At 35.5% G+C, this 15,553-nt stretch overlaps 1 protein-coding gene across 1 annotated transcript in view; it reads right to left on the reverse strand.

The window, feature by feature from the left end:
* Positions 1–15,553, reverse strand: part of GPM6A (glycoprotein M6A) — a 127,914-nt gene that overhangs the window by 23,243 nt on the left and 89,118 nt on the right. The window contains exon 3 of the mRNA XM_052779362.1: positions 4,929–5,085. Coding sequence (XP_052635322.1) covers positions 4,929–5,085 — 157 coding nt within the window. The remainder of the gene's footprint in view (positions 1–4,928; positions 5,086–15,553) is intronic.

Raw genomic sequence — 15,553 nt, forward strand, 5'->3', positions numbered from 1 at the left:
AATAAAGAAAAACAAAACAACCTGGAAAGATTAAAGAAATAAGACAGACCAAAAGTACAGTCAGCATCTAGAAATATATAACAAAATAATTTCTGAGCTCACTGCAAAAGATTTCTAGAAGCATAACAAATAGACAAAAAAACCCCAAACTTGCATTCCTCTTTCACTTCAAGAAACCGTGTGTATATTAACAATGCAGTTGGGAGAGTAATGGCATAAAGAGAAGAGATTCTCTTAACCACTCAGCTGAGTTCTGAAGTATTGCTAGGACTTGTCCTTCCTATTTCAAGAACAAGCACAGAAGATTACAAGGAACCCCGTGCTCTCAAGAAATTCAAACACTGGTTTAGTATCCAGAGATAAGATGACTTCCAGAAACTTATTTTATTTACTAACTCCAGCAGTGTTTAGATTGCAAATGTTATTCACCTAAACTCCAATTAAAGGGGCCAAGCAGGATGCATTCTACTAAATTTAGACAGTTGACTGAAGTGCTTAATATAAAGGACCTAACTTAAAAGACTTGAGGGTTATTCTCTTTGCAGAAAATAGGACAGTCACTTGCAGAAAAATTCAGCTCATCTGAGGAAGTCTCTAACCCTCTCTCTCCTTTAACTACTGAAGGAGCGTAGGCCCTTCTCTTGGCAATCTTAGTGACATTCCTAGTTAGGTGGGATACATCTGTGTCGCAATATAATCCCTCTGAAATTAACTTGTCCATCAGCTTCTGGGTCATTTGTGGCAATAATTCATGATTCTGGTTTTTAACTATGCAGTCTGAAAGGTCAGACCACCATATGAATGTCACCTTCCCCATTTCCCATGTCAGTGTCTGAAACTACTCATGGCTTTCACTACTTAACATGTATAGGGACAAGAGTTTTGTTAGAGGCTTTCCTTATTTAAGATTGGATTAACGAATTCTAGACCCATAAGTACATCTGCTGTGTTGGAGAGAAGGTCCTTTACTTCTCATAAATGAAGAAGCAGTGGCATGAAGCATTCTGCATTCCTCCAATACAGCAGTATTCAATCAGAAGGAAGGCCTCTCTGTCTGTCAGCTCAGCATTTTGCCACCAGAATATCCAGATATGGTATCTGATTTTCAGAAATGAGAGCTTCATTTCTAGCATTCATAAATGGTGCATCTGTTCTGGGTGGGAAAGCCAGCTGAGCCTGCAGTGAACTCCTGTTACACGAAGAATCAAATGTCAATATGATGCAGTTTCACTGCCTCTAGAATAACTGGTCTGGTAAGGGCAAGATGAAGTGACAAGTTCATCCTTTACAGATGGTTTGTCAAAACATTTGTGAAGTTTCCCTGATTTTTCTTGCAAAATAAAATTTGGAAATATTTTGGAAGGTTCAAGTTTTAGTTTAAGCACTCAAGAAGCATGGGTCAAATAGCACATAGGTATTCAGGTAGCCAAAATAATTTTCTAAGGCAGAAAAATCCCTTTTGCTCCCTAAAATAAAAGGTTCCTAAATACTAAAGATACAGAAGATATATTAGTCAGTGCACCTTGGAATATAAAACATGTTTCTCTATAGCCTTAACATGTTTCTTGTAAAAGGTAAGATACGAAGAAATAGAAATACAACTGCCAGGATGAAATCTTTATCCAATGTTTTCTGATGAAATAAAAAGAACTGCTTTCCCATTTCATAGCATAAAATGAGGAAAAAAGCCTCATTTGTGTTTGTTTCTTCATTTTTTTATTGACTCTGTAAGCAGACATTCTAAAACAAGGTATAAATGAGGCTTTCCATGATCAAGCTAGCTGAATATAAATAGGAAGGGTATTAAATCACAAATATACAGTGTCACAGTTGGCTTCAGGCCTGTCTCCCATTCTTCACTAATCATGCTGCAGCACAATTATATATAACTGTTTATTTAATTCTCTAAAAGCATGTTCAGGTATTGAAAAATGAAGACAAAAACCACATCCATCCCTCCTTGAATGTGACTGGCATTGTTATATTGCATTTTACTTTTCACAGTAAATTAATTCTGAAAACGCTGCCAATGAGACTCTTCACTGTCACTTTCACAGGCCCTCTCTCAGATCTGAGAGGGTACACTCCACAGCAGCACTGGCATGACTTGGATGCTAAGCCTCTGAATGCTCATGTAGGCTGGTTAATCAACTATACAAGCACTGGAAAGGTTAGGTTGAGCTATTTCTTTTTCCATTACTTCAGGCAAAAAAAAATTCCTTTTGCCCATGTAAAGCTAGAAAGTGAGCCAGTTGTTACAGTGAAGGAGGGAGGTCAGGATGGGCACATGAAAAGTTTCTGTAGATGTTGGTTTTCAGAGCTCTTAGGAGTCTGCTTTTCAAAGAACATTTTGATAAAAAAGAAAAAAAGGATGTTACTTTTCAGATTTCCAGTGAGAAATATAGCTTGTCCATACAAAGTTAAAACAAGCTTTTCCTCCTTGAAATTTTTTGTTGATTTTTTCCTCCATTTTCCTAATAGGTTTAGTCAGACATAATAAATATGCTCGTGCAAAATATTAATGAGAAGTAATTCTTCAAAACAACAAATATCCTGTGTGTACATTTCTGTTAGTATTAAGGTATTGCTAAAAGAAACCAACTGTTTAGTCTTTGACAGCTTAGATTTTAATATTTACAAAACTGCTATCTCAAAATTTTATACAAGGAAGCTTTCTTGCAATGTGTAGTATCTGCCAATCCTCTCCAATAACATTATCTCATTTTGGCAACTGTACATAACAAAAATTATTACAGCAAATTTGCATAGCAATAGAACAAACTGGGCTTGACATGCAAGGATACTGATTAGGTTTGATTTACCTCTCCAGTCATCTTTTTGTTGTACTTACTTAGAACTTATTCCTTCATATCATTGCATGATTTAAAGAACTGAATAAATTATAAACATATCGCTGCTGGTCTGAAGTATTTTCTAATTCCAAATGTTTTTTTTAAATGTAATCTGTTATTCACCCTTAAGAATTTTAAATACGAGATAATCAAAATAAACCTAGTCAAAAAGTGTATCACGTTTTAATTGACAAAAATGCTGTATATTCTGTCTTGGTCTCAAACCTCTAAAGCACAGAAGCAAAAGCCAGAATAATAACCCAAAATAGCTCCAGACATTTTTATAGCAATCTTACTGATATATCATCAGAATAAGACAAGCAATCAAACTGCAGACTTTTTTTGTTTCCAGGGAAAAGAAAAAACTTCCACTAACTTCAAGAATAATAATAACAATGCATTTAACTCAAAATAATTGATGGTTTATTTTAACTGTAATCTTAAACAATATACAGCCTTAACCTTAGCTGCACAATGTATATCAACGCAAGGTTTCTTAAAGTAAAACACAAACTTTACAAATTACTGATGAAGAAAGTAAAATGCTGAAGGAATTAATTTAATGAATCATTAATAATAACCATAGAACAGATGCTTAACTGTTCATTTCTTCTAGACGCGTACTACAGCATTACAGTTTATACTGCAAGGGCATCAAAACTGTGGGAGGATGCAGCATTGCTTTGCTGCAATACTGAGGACAGGCATTTATGGGAGCTGTAAATTAAAAACAATGTTCTGAAAAATTTGCTATTCTGTACAGAATTTGAACTAGCTTAGTAGGTTCTCAGTGAATATAGATTAGAGATTTCTTTCCAGGAGATGAAAGCAGTGTTGGTTTAAGCAATGACTGCTCTTTCTTTAAAATTTTCGCAGTCTTTATTTATATATTTATTTAAAGGTTTTAAAACAATTCTTAGTTGAAGTGCCAAAATCATACAATGACATTTGACAGGAACAAAAGAAAAAAAGGATGAAAAAGCAGCATTACTGTGGAGCATGTTACATCTATGTAGGGATGGCATATATGCTGTATTCTCCAATCTCCAATGCGTAGTTTATCTGTGTTCAGTTTAGCCTTAAATGTCAGAATACCCAAAATACTAGTTCTGATACTCTTTAGTGTTACTGGAAGATATTCTCTATTGCCTATATTTTTTCTTAGTCTGTATTCCAGTTTAATAAACATTGACATTTGTAGTAGGGTACAATGGGAAACCCTCCTCTGGCTATTATTTTATTTATCATTTATTGTAAATATATATTATAGTATATAATAGTATATTATAAATATAAATAAATAGTATAATATTAAGCGTATCTTAACACCCAGATCTACTTGGCTGTGTTTCATCATTCATTTTCCATCAGAAAATATGATTTGTTGATACTGATGGTGTTTGCAGAAATATCCAACTCCAACAGCTACCAAGTGTCCAGGCCTCTTACCTTAGATGCAGAAGAGTCAAATAATACCAAAAAAATTAATTACTTACCTGATATTGAACAGAGATCTTAAAATAATCCCAGTTCAAGCAGTCAGCAATTTTAGTATGACAAATCTCCGCTTAAGGCCCAGTAGAAATCAGAATTTTTTGAATCTAGGTTTTCCAGCGTCATAAGTGAGTGGTCTTTCCACAGCAGAGACAACATAGGAGTAAATAATGGACTGTTTGCCAATTAGAAACAAAACAAAACCTGATGACAGGTCTCAGCTTGTCCCAAAGAGGAACAAGCAAGATGTCTAAAATAACAGTGAAAATATTAGTAAGAAAAATATTTCTTGCCCAGTAGAGCTGAAGGCATTACACACTTTTAGTCCTGTCCCAAACAGCTTATGTTGCTGAGGGAATAAGCTTTCCCATTCAGCTGGTGGAATTAATTGCTCCTAGTGATTAACCAATACAGAGAACATTTCTAACACTCTATTCTCCTTTGCTATGATTTCTAACCACTAAACTGAAGTATCAGAAAATATTAAAGAAACAGAAAACAAAAAATAAACATCACAAGGCACTACAAATATACAAAACATGTTGAAATTGTCATAATGCAAAAGCTGTCTTAACTACTTACCCAGGCACTGACACATCTGCCGCAAGTGGTGATTTTGAAATCCCCATAGAGATCCTTGATGGCACCAGTTGTAAAGAATCCCTCCACCATCAGCAAAATGCCATATACAAAGAATGCAGCTGCTACACCATATATCACATACTTGAAGATGTCAATCCTGTATAGGAACAGCAACAATTATTTATCTGCATAAATATTTAAAGCTGACTCTGAAATTTCAGGGTGAGATAATCAGACCGACTAAGCCTCAGAGTTTCTACACTGAAGTCAGCTTAAGTGCTGATGTGCTATAATGACAGCTGAAGCTGAGGACAGGAGTGAACTTTCAAATAAAATAACATTGATAAAAGAAACACTGGGCCATTTAATTTAATAAAATGCAAAAATAGATCTATGTATGTAAGCGCACAACTTGTCAGAATAATTTAGAAGTCAGTTAATTTTCATTTTATTTTCCTCTAAATAAAGTGACAAAGAAAAAAAGAAAAGAAAAAGGAAACAAGAATCTGACACATCTCCTGAGTAGCACATTGTATCCAGCATTTAGGTTATAGAAAAGATATTTTGTCACAATCTTCAATAAACCTCTCTACATGTACAAGTAGTTCTCAAGCTGCAATGCCAATCTGTGCTATCTTCTCTTCATTATTATTTTTCCACTTATTCTCCAAAGTGTCTGAAACAGAATAATAAAGTGTTCAAGAGAGATCCCTTACTTCAAACCATAAACATGTTATTATGAAAGTAATAAGGTCAGATCATCTGGTGTTCTTCTCTAATGAGGCTTTAAAAACATCATTTCACAGACCCAAAGCTCAAGAAATGGAAGGATGGCTTACACCATAACATGCAGAGCCCTAGAAGGCTCAATTTATTACAGACATTACCTGGGTTGTCGTGTGGTTGTCCTGCCCAGCACTGTCTAGAAGCTCCACAGTGGCTTAAGGAGACTCTGCCTCCTAAACGTTCTCTCATGACCAGGGTTTGTGAAAAGATGTTTGACAGCACCTCTCTGCTCTAAGTGTTTTGTCTAAACTTGGAAACATTCCTAGTGACCATTGCCTTGGATCGGCAGGTTTTAATGTTTCCTACTTGGACTCCTCTAAAAAACTAGCCACAGTAAGCTTCCAGTTTATCAATATGACACAGCAGGAGTTGTACAACTATTTAGAAAATGGTAATATGCAGATTTAAGATGTTAATAAGTTCCAGTCATATTGTCCAGGTCAAGATAGCAATAGCTCATAAGAAAGTAGGACAAAAAATAAGCCAGAGACCCATTAGGATCTGCAAGATGAATTTTGACATGCACCAAACAACCACCCAAACTGGATGTTTCTCAGGACATAAAGATTAATACTTTTATTGTTATGAAAAGAAATATTTAATGATAACATGTCTTTAGGATCACACTTTTCATCATCATCCAAAAGACAACTCTCAATACATGTTTTACATGTACAATAACAAAGCTCAAAACCCATTAAAATTTCTTTGAGTTTGGATTGTTTTCAAGAGATTCAAAGTCAGATTCAAGTTTACAGTTGATATTTCAGATGTATGACTGTGTCTACAACTTCACTGAATGTATCTTAAGCTTACATTAGTGTCATAAAAATGCAGTTAAACTTATGACCTGATTGGGGGTGGGAGAAGTATTATAAATGAATGCTTTTGGCACTTATCGTAGCATTTCTTCAGAAGGTGATAACTGAAGGGTTCTGGGAATGAGACAGGATACATTTTTCCCTAGCATTCCAATAACAAAGCCCTCTCAGCTTTTTTTCTACATCACTTTTTCTTTCATACTCAAGTGAAAACTAGGGTAAGTTGGCATCTGTATGGAATAGATACATGAACTATTCAAAATGGTGAAATATATTTAACGCTATAGACAGTATCAGATGATGCAAAGCTGAAATTTATTTTAATACATATCATTGCTGATTACATCGTAAAAATTCCATTTCCCTAATTTTATAGTAATTCAGCCAGTGGAACACTGTTTTAATGGGAAAATTATGTTTTGCACCTATCTTGTCATTATTGATGAAAATAAACTTACAAGAAACAGGCAGCAACTTTGTGATTATTCCATAAAATCTCTTCCAACTCCTACATTATACACCTTATAAACTTGTGACCTCCACCAGTGGCTGAAGTGTGGGAGTTCTGCCAGCAGCAGCTCCTCTCACAGACCTCTGTGGGCTCAGTCTGTAGACATTACAAGCTATCATTGCCCTAAAGAGATTAAGACTTTTGGGAAGTCCAGAGACTATTTCAGCCCTTGCAACAGCCCTTTAAACCATCCATACTGAGCCTCTCACTGAGCTGCTTGTATCAAAAAGTGTACTAAAAGATCTCTGCTTTTTCCTCAGCCTTATGTGTAACTAAAGGAATAACTTTCACTTAAGCCTTCCTTTCACAAGGAAAGAATATGTATAGCTATACGCTAGCAAATATAGAAATCAATTTCTTCCTCATACACTCTCTACAGAGAGAAGTACTAAAATCTCTAAAGATTAGACTACATGAGATGGAATAGCCAGACTTACTGCAAGGAGAAAGGATCTTATATAATGCAAAGAGTAAAAATATAAACAAAAATTGTGAAACAATCACGCAACTACCTCTTTAAAAGTCAGAATTCTATTGCAATACAACTACATTTAGTGTGTGCTGTATTTAAAGAGAACGTATTACAACAGTAATATTTTTAATATATATATATATAGTTTTGAAGATAGTGTTGGTATTAAATTATTCTGCAGCATCTAATAAATTTCACATAAACTTTGATTTTCCAATGAAATTATAATAGATAATAAAATATAGGCCTTGTAAAATGGAGATTGCCTGCCTTTAAAATAAAATTTGATTCTTTGTGGATGAACTCAGGGAGATTAATTGCCATCTGTGTTTCAGCAAAGTCTCAGACGCTGCAGGCAGAGCATGACAATAACCAGGGAGGTAGAAGGGAATGGCAGAAGGGGTGATGAACATGAGCCAATGGGCGAGATGGGCAGGGACAAAGAAAAAGGACAAGCAGGGCTTACACTTGTGTAGGCTAGAATGGAAGGAAAGAGGTGGGTAAGGAGCAAAGGAAGAAGAGACAAAATGATAAATTTTGTACTCCTGACAGGATTGGAAAGATATACATTAGGTGAAGACTAAAGCTACATTAAATAAGAAGAACAAAAAGAAACCTTGAATACCCATTCACTAAATGCACAAGTCCTGTCAATATTATATAATGATATACTTAAAGTCATGAGACATTTCTATTAAAAGGCAGTCAATGAAGATTGCTAAGATAAATCTGATTTTAACAAATTCGTGTTGATCATGCAGTCTTCACATATTAACCTAGGTTGCTGGGTAGAATAAGCTGAATTATTATCTAAACATAAATTAATTGTGAAAAACACCTTGAAATTAGTAAAAGCCTTTTTTTTAATAGAATAATCTAAAACATACTTTGCATACAGTCTTAATATTGTAGACGGTCCACAGGTTCCAGATCTGCTTTTTCTCACAACACTATGTTCAGAAATGTTAAAAACACAAACATCACTGTTTTCAATTTGTGATTTAAATCAAGCTGATATTTCAATTTTTAGTTCTTTTTCTGCTGCTGGGACATTAATTATTCCATATTAAGTGGAATTCCTAACTCATTAATCTGAATCTGGATTCTATCCAACAAGATGAATATTAAAATACCTCTAGAGAAAACACTTTCTTCCTCTGACAGAAGTTATTGCTGGAAGCCACCAATGCCAACATCTCAATGAACAGGTTGTAGCTGAGTACAGAATAGACTATCCCAGCAGAGACAAGTCAGAGGTGAGTGAAAACATTCTCAGTGAGTCAGATCAACATTGCAGATTTCCTACTGCGTATTTTCATGGTGCTTTGGCAAATTCAAGGATTAAAAAATAAAATAGATCAGCAAGCAATGAGATTAATTGTTGAATGATCATATCCATGTGTAGCAGGCTTTTGCGAAAAGTGTATTATAACAAATTACTTATTTTTTGGCTGTTGAGACTCCTTCAAACAACTGAGCTCACAATTATTACATCCTGTTTCAAAAGTATTTCAATATTCATAATTAGCTTCTGTTAACTGTGTCTAGAAGTAATAATGTTTTGGACTTGTGGAACAAGTTGCTTCACTGGAGTAAATCACCATTGCTCCACCATAATAAATGGATTTACTACCCCAACAAATAAGCCAAGAAGAACTGTTAAGATTGACCCTTTATATTTTACTGTGTCCTAAAAGGAATTGCAAATTGTAGGAACCCTGAAGCATTTACACTATTCAGTCTAATCATGGTACACTTTCTACCCTCAATGTTGAAGGCTGGTACTCAGCTAATGCACACCAATATATATTTTTCTATCAAAATTATTTAATATTGTTTTGGAACAATCTACATACTAGCTAGGGATGTTTTTCTTTAATCTGGTTAATATAGGAATGCACTGCAGACATTTATTTGCAGTTAACAGCAACACAAAAAACACATTAGTTTGCCCTGTGACACATGATTCTTGTGCTGTGCAGAAAACCTTTTTAGTCAAATAAAGTGTACACTTCAGCCTGAATAAGCAATTAACACCTAACATTACAGAGGTTTGGGTTGGCCTAGCCCACCAGAATACTAGGTATTACTGTGGAACTAGTTTTCCAGTATTTATAATTCTGCCTCACATTTATCTTCCTGAATTTATAACTTCTCCAATATAGATAACGACATTCAGATACTACAGGTGCTGAATAGCACATAATTGCCAGCAAACTGGACCTATACTCTCTGAATGCAAGTAGATTCAGGCAATTATACCTATTTCCAAGCTAAAACAAACCCAATAAGGAAAATAAAATACTATCTAAAAAGCTATCAAAGTACTAAAAAGTTACTTAGATTATCATAGTACAATTCCTAATTAAAAAATGCCTTTTTTTATAGCTGGCATAGGCAATTTAGAAAGATGAGAAATGCATGTAATCACTGCCATTAGGGTAGGTGAGTTTTGACAGTTTGGGGTTTTGGGGTTTTTGTTGGTTTTTTTTTTTTCCAATCACAAGGAACTTTGACTAGTTGATGTTCACATCTAGAATGCACAATAATCTGTTACTCTGTAAAACAGCAATGCTGGCCCTCATGCTGATTCTCTTGCCCCCTGAGGGACTGATCCTAAGAGGCTGTTAAGAGACTGAGATAGCAGCCTGCCCCCTCAAGCTATCTATCTCAAGCTTGCAGAAACACTTTTCCAAATGTGTTTTTTGAAGAGAGACAAGATAGAATAGGATGTTTGCAAGCAAGAAGGTTTGTTTAGGGTATGCAGAAGCCATGCCCCATGGAACTTTTTTAAAAGAGGTGCTCAGGCTCTCTTGCAAACCATATGGGAACAATTTCTTGGTGTAAGTTCATGACATTATTCACTGAAACAGTTTGAGCAAAGAAGATAGTTGGTACCATGAAGCATAGAGGAATTATTAGCAAAGGGAGGAGATGAGCAAAGGCAAACTTCAGAAGGAAAACATACAGACAGCAGGGAGAAAGAAGGATTTCTTAATAATCATGTACTCCTGCAAGGTAAGACCAAAAAACTCCAGGTAACAATATAAATGAGGTAAAAGAAACTGAAATATCCTCACTGTGGAGGACATAAAAAAGAAACTAGTAAGAAAATGTCAGGATAGGTCCATGAGGGTTTTTTCTGAGATTAGGTTAATACAGAGTCTAAACTTATGAACTTCAGGTGGAAAGAAAACAAAATTGGAGTAGAGAATGCTCAATTAAAGTTTGTCAGGAAATGATAAAAGGAGAAAGGATTAACAGTAGACAAAGGATAAAAGCAACAAAGACTTTAAAGTATTTTTTATTAAAGTAGAAATAACACATAATAAAAATAAAGCAGAAACTTCTGTTTCTGTATTTCTGGAAGAAATTTTGTATGTAATCATACATATCATTTCCTCAAAACTAAAGCCAGACTGTTAGGATTATATAAAGAAGAGATCATCATACTATAATATGCAAGTTACACTCACATTCTGCAAGGGCCAGATTTTGTTATTCTACTCTGAACAGAAGCTGATGTGACATAAGAACCCATTGATCTTAACAGATTAATTTGTGGCGTACAACTCTCTACAGGTATGCAGAACACAACCCTAAATCTTCACCCTCTAAAAGTTTGATGGTTGCTTCCTTCCTAGGAATAGGACAGTTGAGATGAGATTTCATGGAGCACCTCTAAAGGCAGTAGAGAATTCACAAGCTAATGGAAGAGGAGCAATAGCAGCGCAAACCACATCTCTGCCCTATGAATCTTATAACTTTCTTGGAACAGGAAAGGATCGAGCATAAGAATTTAAATAATCATGAAATGTTCAAGTCCAAACCACAGAATTCTGACTATGACATATGGATGAGGCTGCTTCTGAAAGTTGTTTCTGATAATCTAGGCTTCTTCTGTCTGCTCACCTGTAGCAAAACTACTTTCTTAGAAACACTTTTAAAGATGCCAATTACAGAAGAAATCTGGAGCCCTCTTTGCCTGAAGAAGGCCAAAAAAAGATTGCAATTAGAGCAAAGTAAGATGCAGACTTCTGGCAGAATTACATGATGCTGTTGTGCACTATGGATACTGAATTCCCAGGCAACTTTATATAGCAATAAAGTGTAAAAATATGTGGCAAAAGCATATCACGGGATTTGTGAGTATTTTATTATTACAAATGTAAACTTGGAGTCACACACAGTACATACTGATTGTGTAAGACTGACAAGTTGATACTAAAACTCCAGATTGGGATGGTAATAGTTAATTTTAGCCTTTTCAGATCTTCTGTGGAAAGACCAGTTATCTTAGTTTTGCACGGCACGTGAAGCAAGATTTAGCAATATGTTTATTACATAGGAATATATGCTTTCCATTTTACATGTTTATAAAGTAAACTAATACTAAAAGGAAATAAAGGCATTTAGAAGAGAAAAAGATATTTCCTATGAAGATGATCCACCTGCTGAGAAAGGTCTATTGCAAATGCTTCAAGTCACAGGCACATAGTGATTATAGCCAATCTAAAATTCCAGACAACCAAGAAAGAGAGCTGCTTAACACAGTATTAAATAATACAGCTCTCTGCCTAGAGGTAGTGGACTGTATTCGCACAGATGAAGACCAAAAAATTCATAGAACCGTAGAATGGTTTGGATTGGAAGGGACCTTAAAGATCACCTAGTTCCAACCGCCCTACCATGGGCAGGGACACCTTCCACTAGACCAGGTTGCTCAAAGCCCCATCCAACCTGGCCTTGAACACTTCCAGGGATGGGGCATCCACAACTTCTCTGGGCAACCTGTTCCAGTGCCTCACCACTCTCACAGTAAAGAATTTCTTCCTTATATCTAATCTAAACCTACCCTCTTTCGGTTTAAAGCCATTATCCCTTGTCCCATCACTACATACCCCCGGAAAGTCTCTCCCCATCTTATAGACCCCCTTTAGGTACTGGAAGGTTGCTATAAGGTCTCCCCGGAGCCTTCTCTTCTCCAGGCTGAACAACCACAACTCTCTCAGCCAGGTGGAAATTCATTCTGTAATAAAATATTTTTTGCTGATATTTGTAACTTTTTTCAGATACATAACTTTTTTCAGATATTTTAGAGGTATTGAGTTGACCTAATGCAACAATAAAATCTATTATCTAAAACCAAACATACTTCTAAGAAGGCATACTTTAAAAATAACTATTTTTTATATAAAACTAACATTTTATAATAACCTTTTCATGCTAATTTTACAGATATGAAGCTAAAAACTTCAGCTCATACTCCCTAGATAATATATTAATTAGTTATATAAAGGAAAAGTAAACTATTGTTTAAATAACTACTTGGATACTATTACATAATCAGAAGTGTGAAAACAATCCTTACCAAAAGGCAGTCTACACCTCCAAAAAGGCAGTATACATCTCAAATGACTGTACAAGCCTGGACTTCAACCACAGGCAGTCATCCTACTAGTCTGGTATACGCAAACCGTGGCCACCTCCACTTCTTTCCTGTCTCTTCTTCCTGTTCACAGGCTCCGATAGCTGAATTGTTGCCCAGGTGAATCTTCTCCTTACAGAACCAGTGGGGTCATCTGCCAGGGCTCTTTAGGATGGTTGCTGTTTCCAGACACACTATGACACAGCCCTGTGTAAGTTAGCAATTGCTTGTCCTGATACAGACCCTTACATGTTTTGCTTCCCATAATACAAATAGTGTTTAAAACATAAGTTTAAATCTAAAAAACACCAAGCTTTTGTAACAGAACAAACATGTATAGGGAAAACCAGATTAGTACTATTGCATACTAACTACATGACTAAAACAGAACCACCACATTTTCTAATGCAAATATTTATAAATATTGTATTTCGTATCAGCTTGCCTTTATCACAGGTCTCATTGTAATACCTCTCACAGTATTCCAGTAATATCAGTGCAATGATATAAATGATAACAGTAACATTTTTAGTGGTAGCAATATTTAACTTGTGATAGCAATATTTAACTTGTGGTAGCACCAAAGCTAACAAAAACAAAGAATGGCAGAAGATCAGAATAACATCCATTTATCTACCTCTCAAAACACTGGTTTCAAACACTAAGAGGGGGGATATAAAAGCTTCTACACATGCTCTTTTGTTTTTCCCTCAAAAGAAAACAGTTGCACATACATATGTATATTACTAAAGAATATTCTTTTAATGAACAATGACTATACACTGACTAACAGAAAGGTTATCAGCAAGCATCAAACTTAGACACAACAGCATCTGAAACACAGGCTTTCACATTTTGAAAGGAAGGAAATTTTTAGCTGTAAGAAGGTGGCTCCAGTAGACTGTCTGTGACCCTCCCAACAGAGAAGATAGTGACAACAGATTTACAGATTGTAACTTCACTTAGTTTACTATTTGGTTTCGCACCTTTAAAAGGAAGTGAATTTACAACAACCTGAATTAGCTCTGACTGTAGTAGGAAAATGTTGTTAATGTTTCTATCAGGAAGATTTCTTCATTTTCCACTCTAAGAGCGTGATTCCCTTGTCTCGTGGCCTATATATCACAAACATGTGACAGATGGCACTAACTGGCCTTGCATACTAAAGCGAAAGAGCTGTGAAAAGATGCTGTTGGAAAATACACCCAATGTACCTTGTGCTGCTGATTTCCTAAAAATCATCTGGAATTTGTTCCAAAGACCAGAAAAATATAAAAATCCAGCTCATACAATACATGTTTGATAATCATACATCTATTTCTGCTGACTTCAGAATCTTGCAAAATCAGTGATTAAGTAAGCAAATCTAGCTATACGCAGTACTTTGCAGATACAGTATTCACTGTGGTTTATTAAGTTATTAGAAGAATGACTGAATACCACATGTGCCTCAAGCAGATTACTCAGTTTCAGTGAAGCCTACAGAGCTGGTAAACTGACAAAGTAGGCAACATAAACCGTTCACTTCTTACAGTTAAAATGCCATAAATGCAGTTTTCAGGATAATTTAAACCACCATATTTATTTTCTTAGGATCCCTATGAATCACAAGAAACTAAAATAACTACTCTACCTCCACTGAAGGAATCCACATCGCAAACAATAGCTTAGGACTTCTGTACATTATATCCCCAAACAGGCATTTCTTTACTTGGGGGTGGGGAAGCAGCTACTGTTAGAGCAGTGATAATGTTGATAGTGAAGAAGTCTGGGACTATGGGGAATGAAGTTTCACAAAACTGATTCAGAAAGCAACACAATTAGTAGTTAGTCCCAAGAAAAAAGTCACTCATTGATAATTCCAAATGTTTTTTATAACCATTTGATTTATTAAAGGTTCACGGATTTAGAAATGACTGTGTAAAGAGAGAAGAGTCTACCTCATTCAGCTTTGTGATTTTTGAAGATATGCTCTATCCATAAGGAATACCTGTCTGTACAGTATGTGTTCTCATGAATTTGAATACATTTGATTTATTTTAGTTTTCAGGTGTCTAGAGTATCTGTTTTACCTGTGTCACCCTGAAGCAATTCAAGTCAGGCTGTAATCCAGTACTTTGAGACAAAATCCTTTTAAAAAAAAAAATCATTGTTACTTTTTAGAAACTATTGTTTTTAGCACCCTGTTACAGGCCAAATTTGATTTTGATTTTTTCCCCCTCAAAGCAAGCAAGCAAAAGAGCATTCTTTACTGTAAACCTTTGCTATAAAAGCACTATCTCTACCCCACCCAGCATCTCTCCAGGATGTCTCCAATACCTTCAGAATTATTGACCATGATCGTTCCATATGTTAACTTGGAAAGAAAATTATAAATATGAGAAAATTGATTTAACTGCCTGGCATTTAAGGAATTTTATAACCAGCTGCAAAACTTGCTCTTCATTTTTTAAATTATGAATATCTGCTACTCACTAGTATTTCCAAAGCAGTTATGAACTGCAGCTGGTATGTATTATTTGAACTCAGATAAGAGTCTGGGGGAGCTGGAATCAGGGACCACACCCACCCTGCAGGGCCAGCACTGAGACCGTCTCTTCTGTTCCG

The sequence above is a fragment of the Harpia harpyja genome, chromosome 2 (genome assembly GCF_026419915.1).
Source record: "Harpia harpyja isolate bHarHar1 chromosome 2, bHarHar1 primary haplotype, whole genome shotgun sequence".
In the NCBI taxonomy this organism is placed as follows: domain Eukaryota; kingdom Metazoa; phylum Chordata; class Aves; order Accipitriformes; family Accipitridae; genus Harpia; species Harpia harpyja.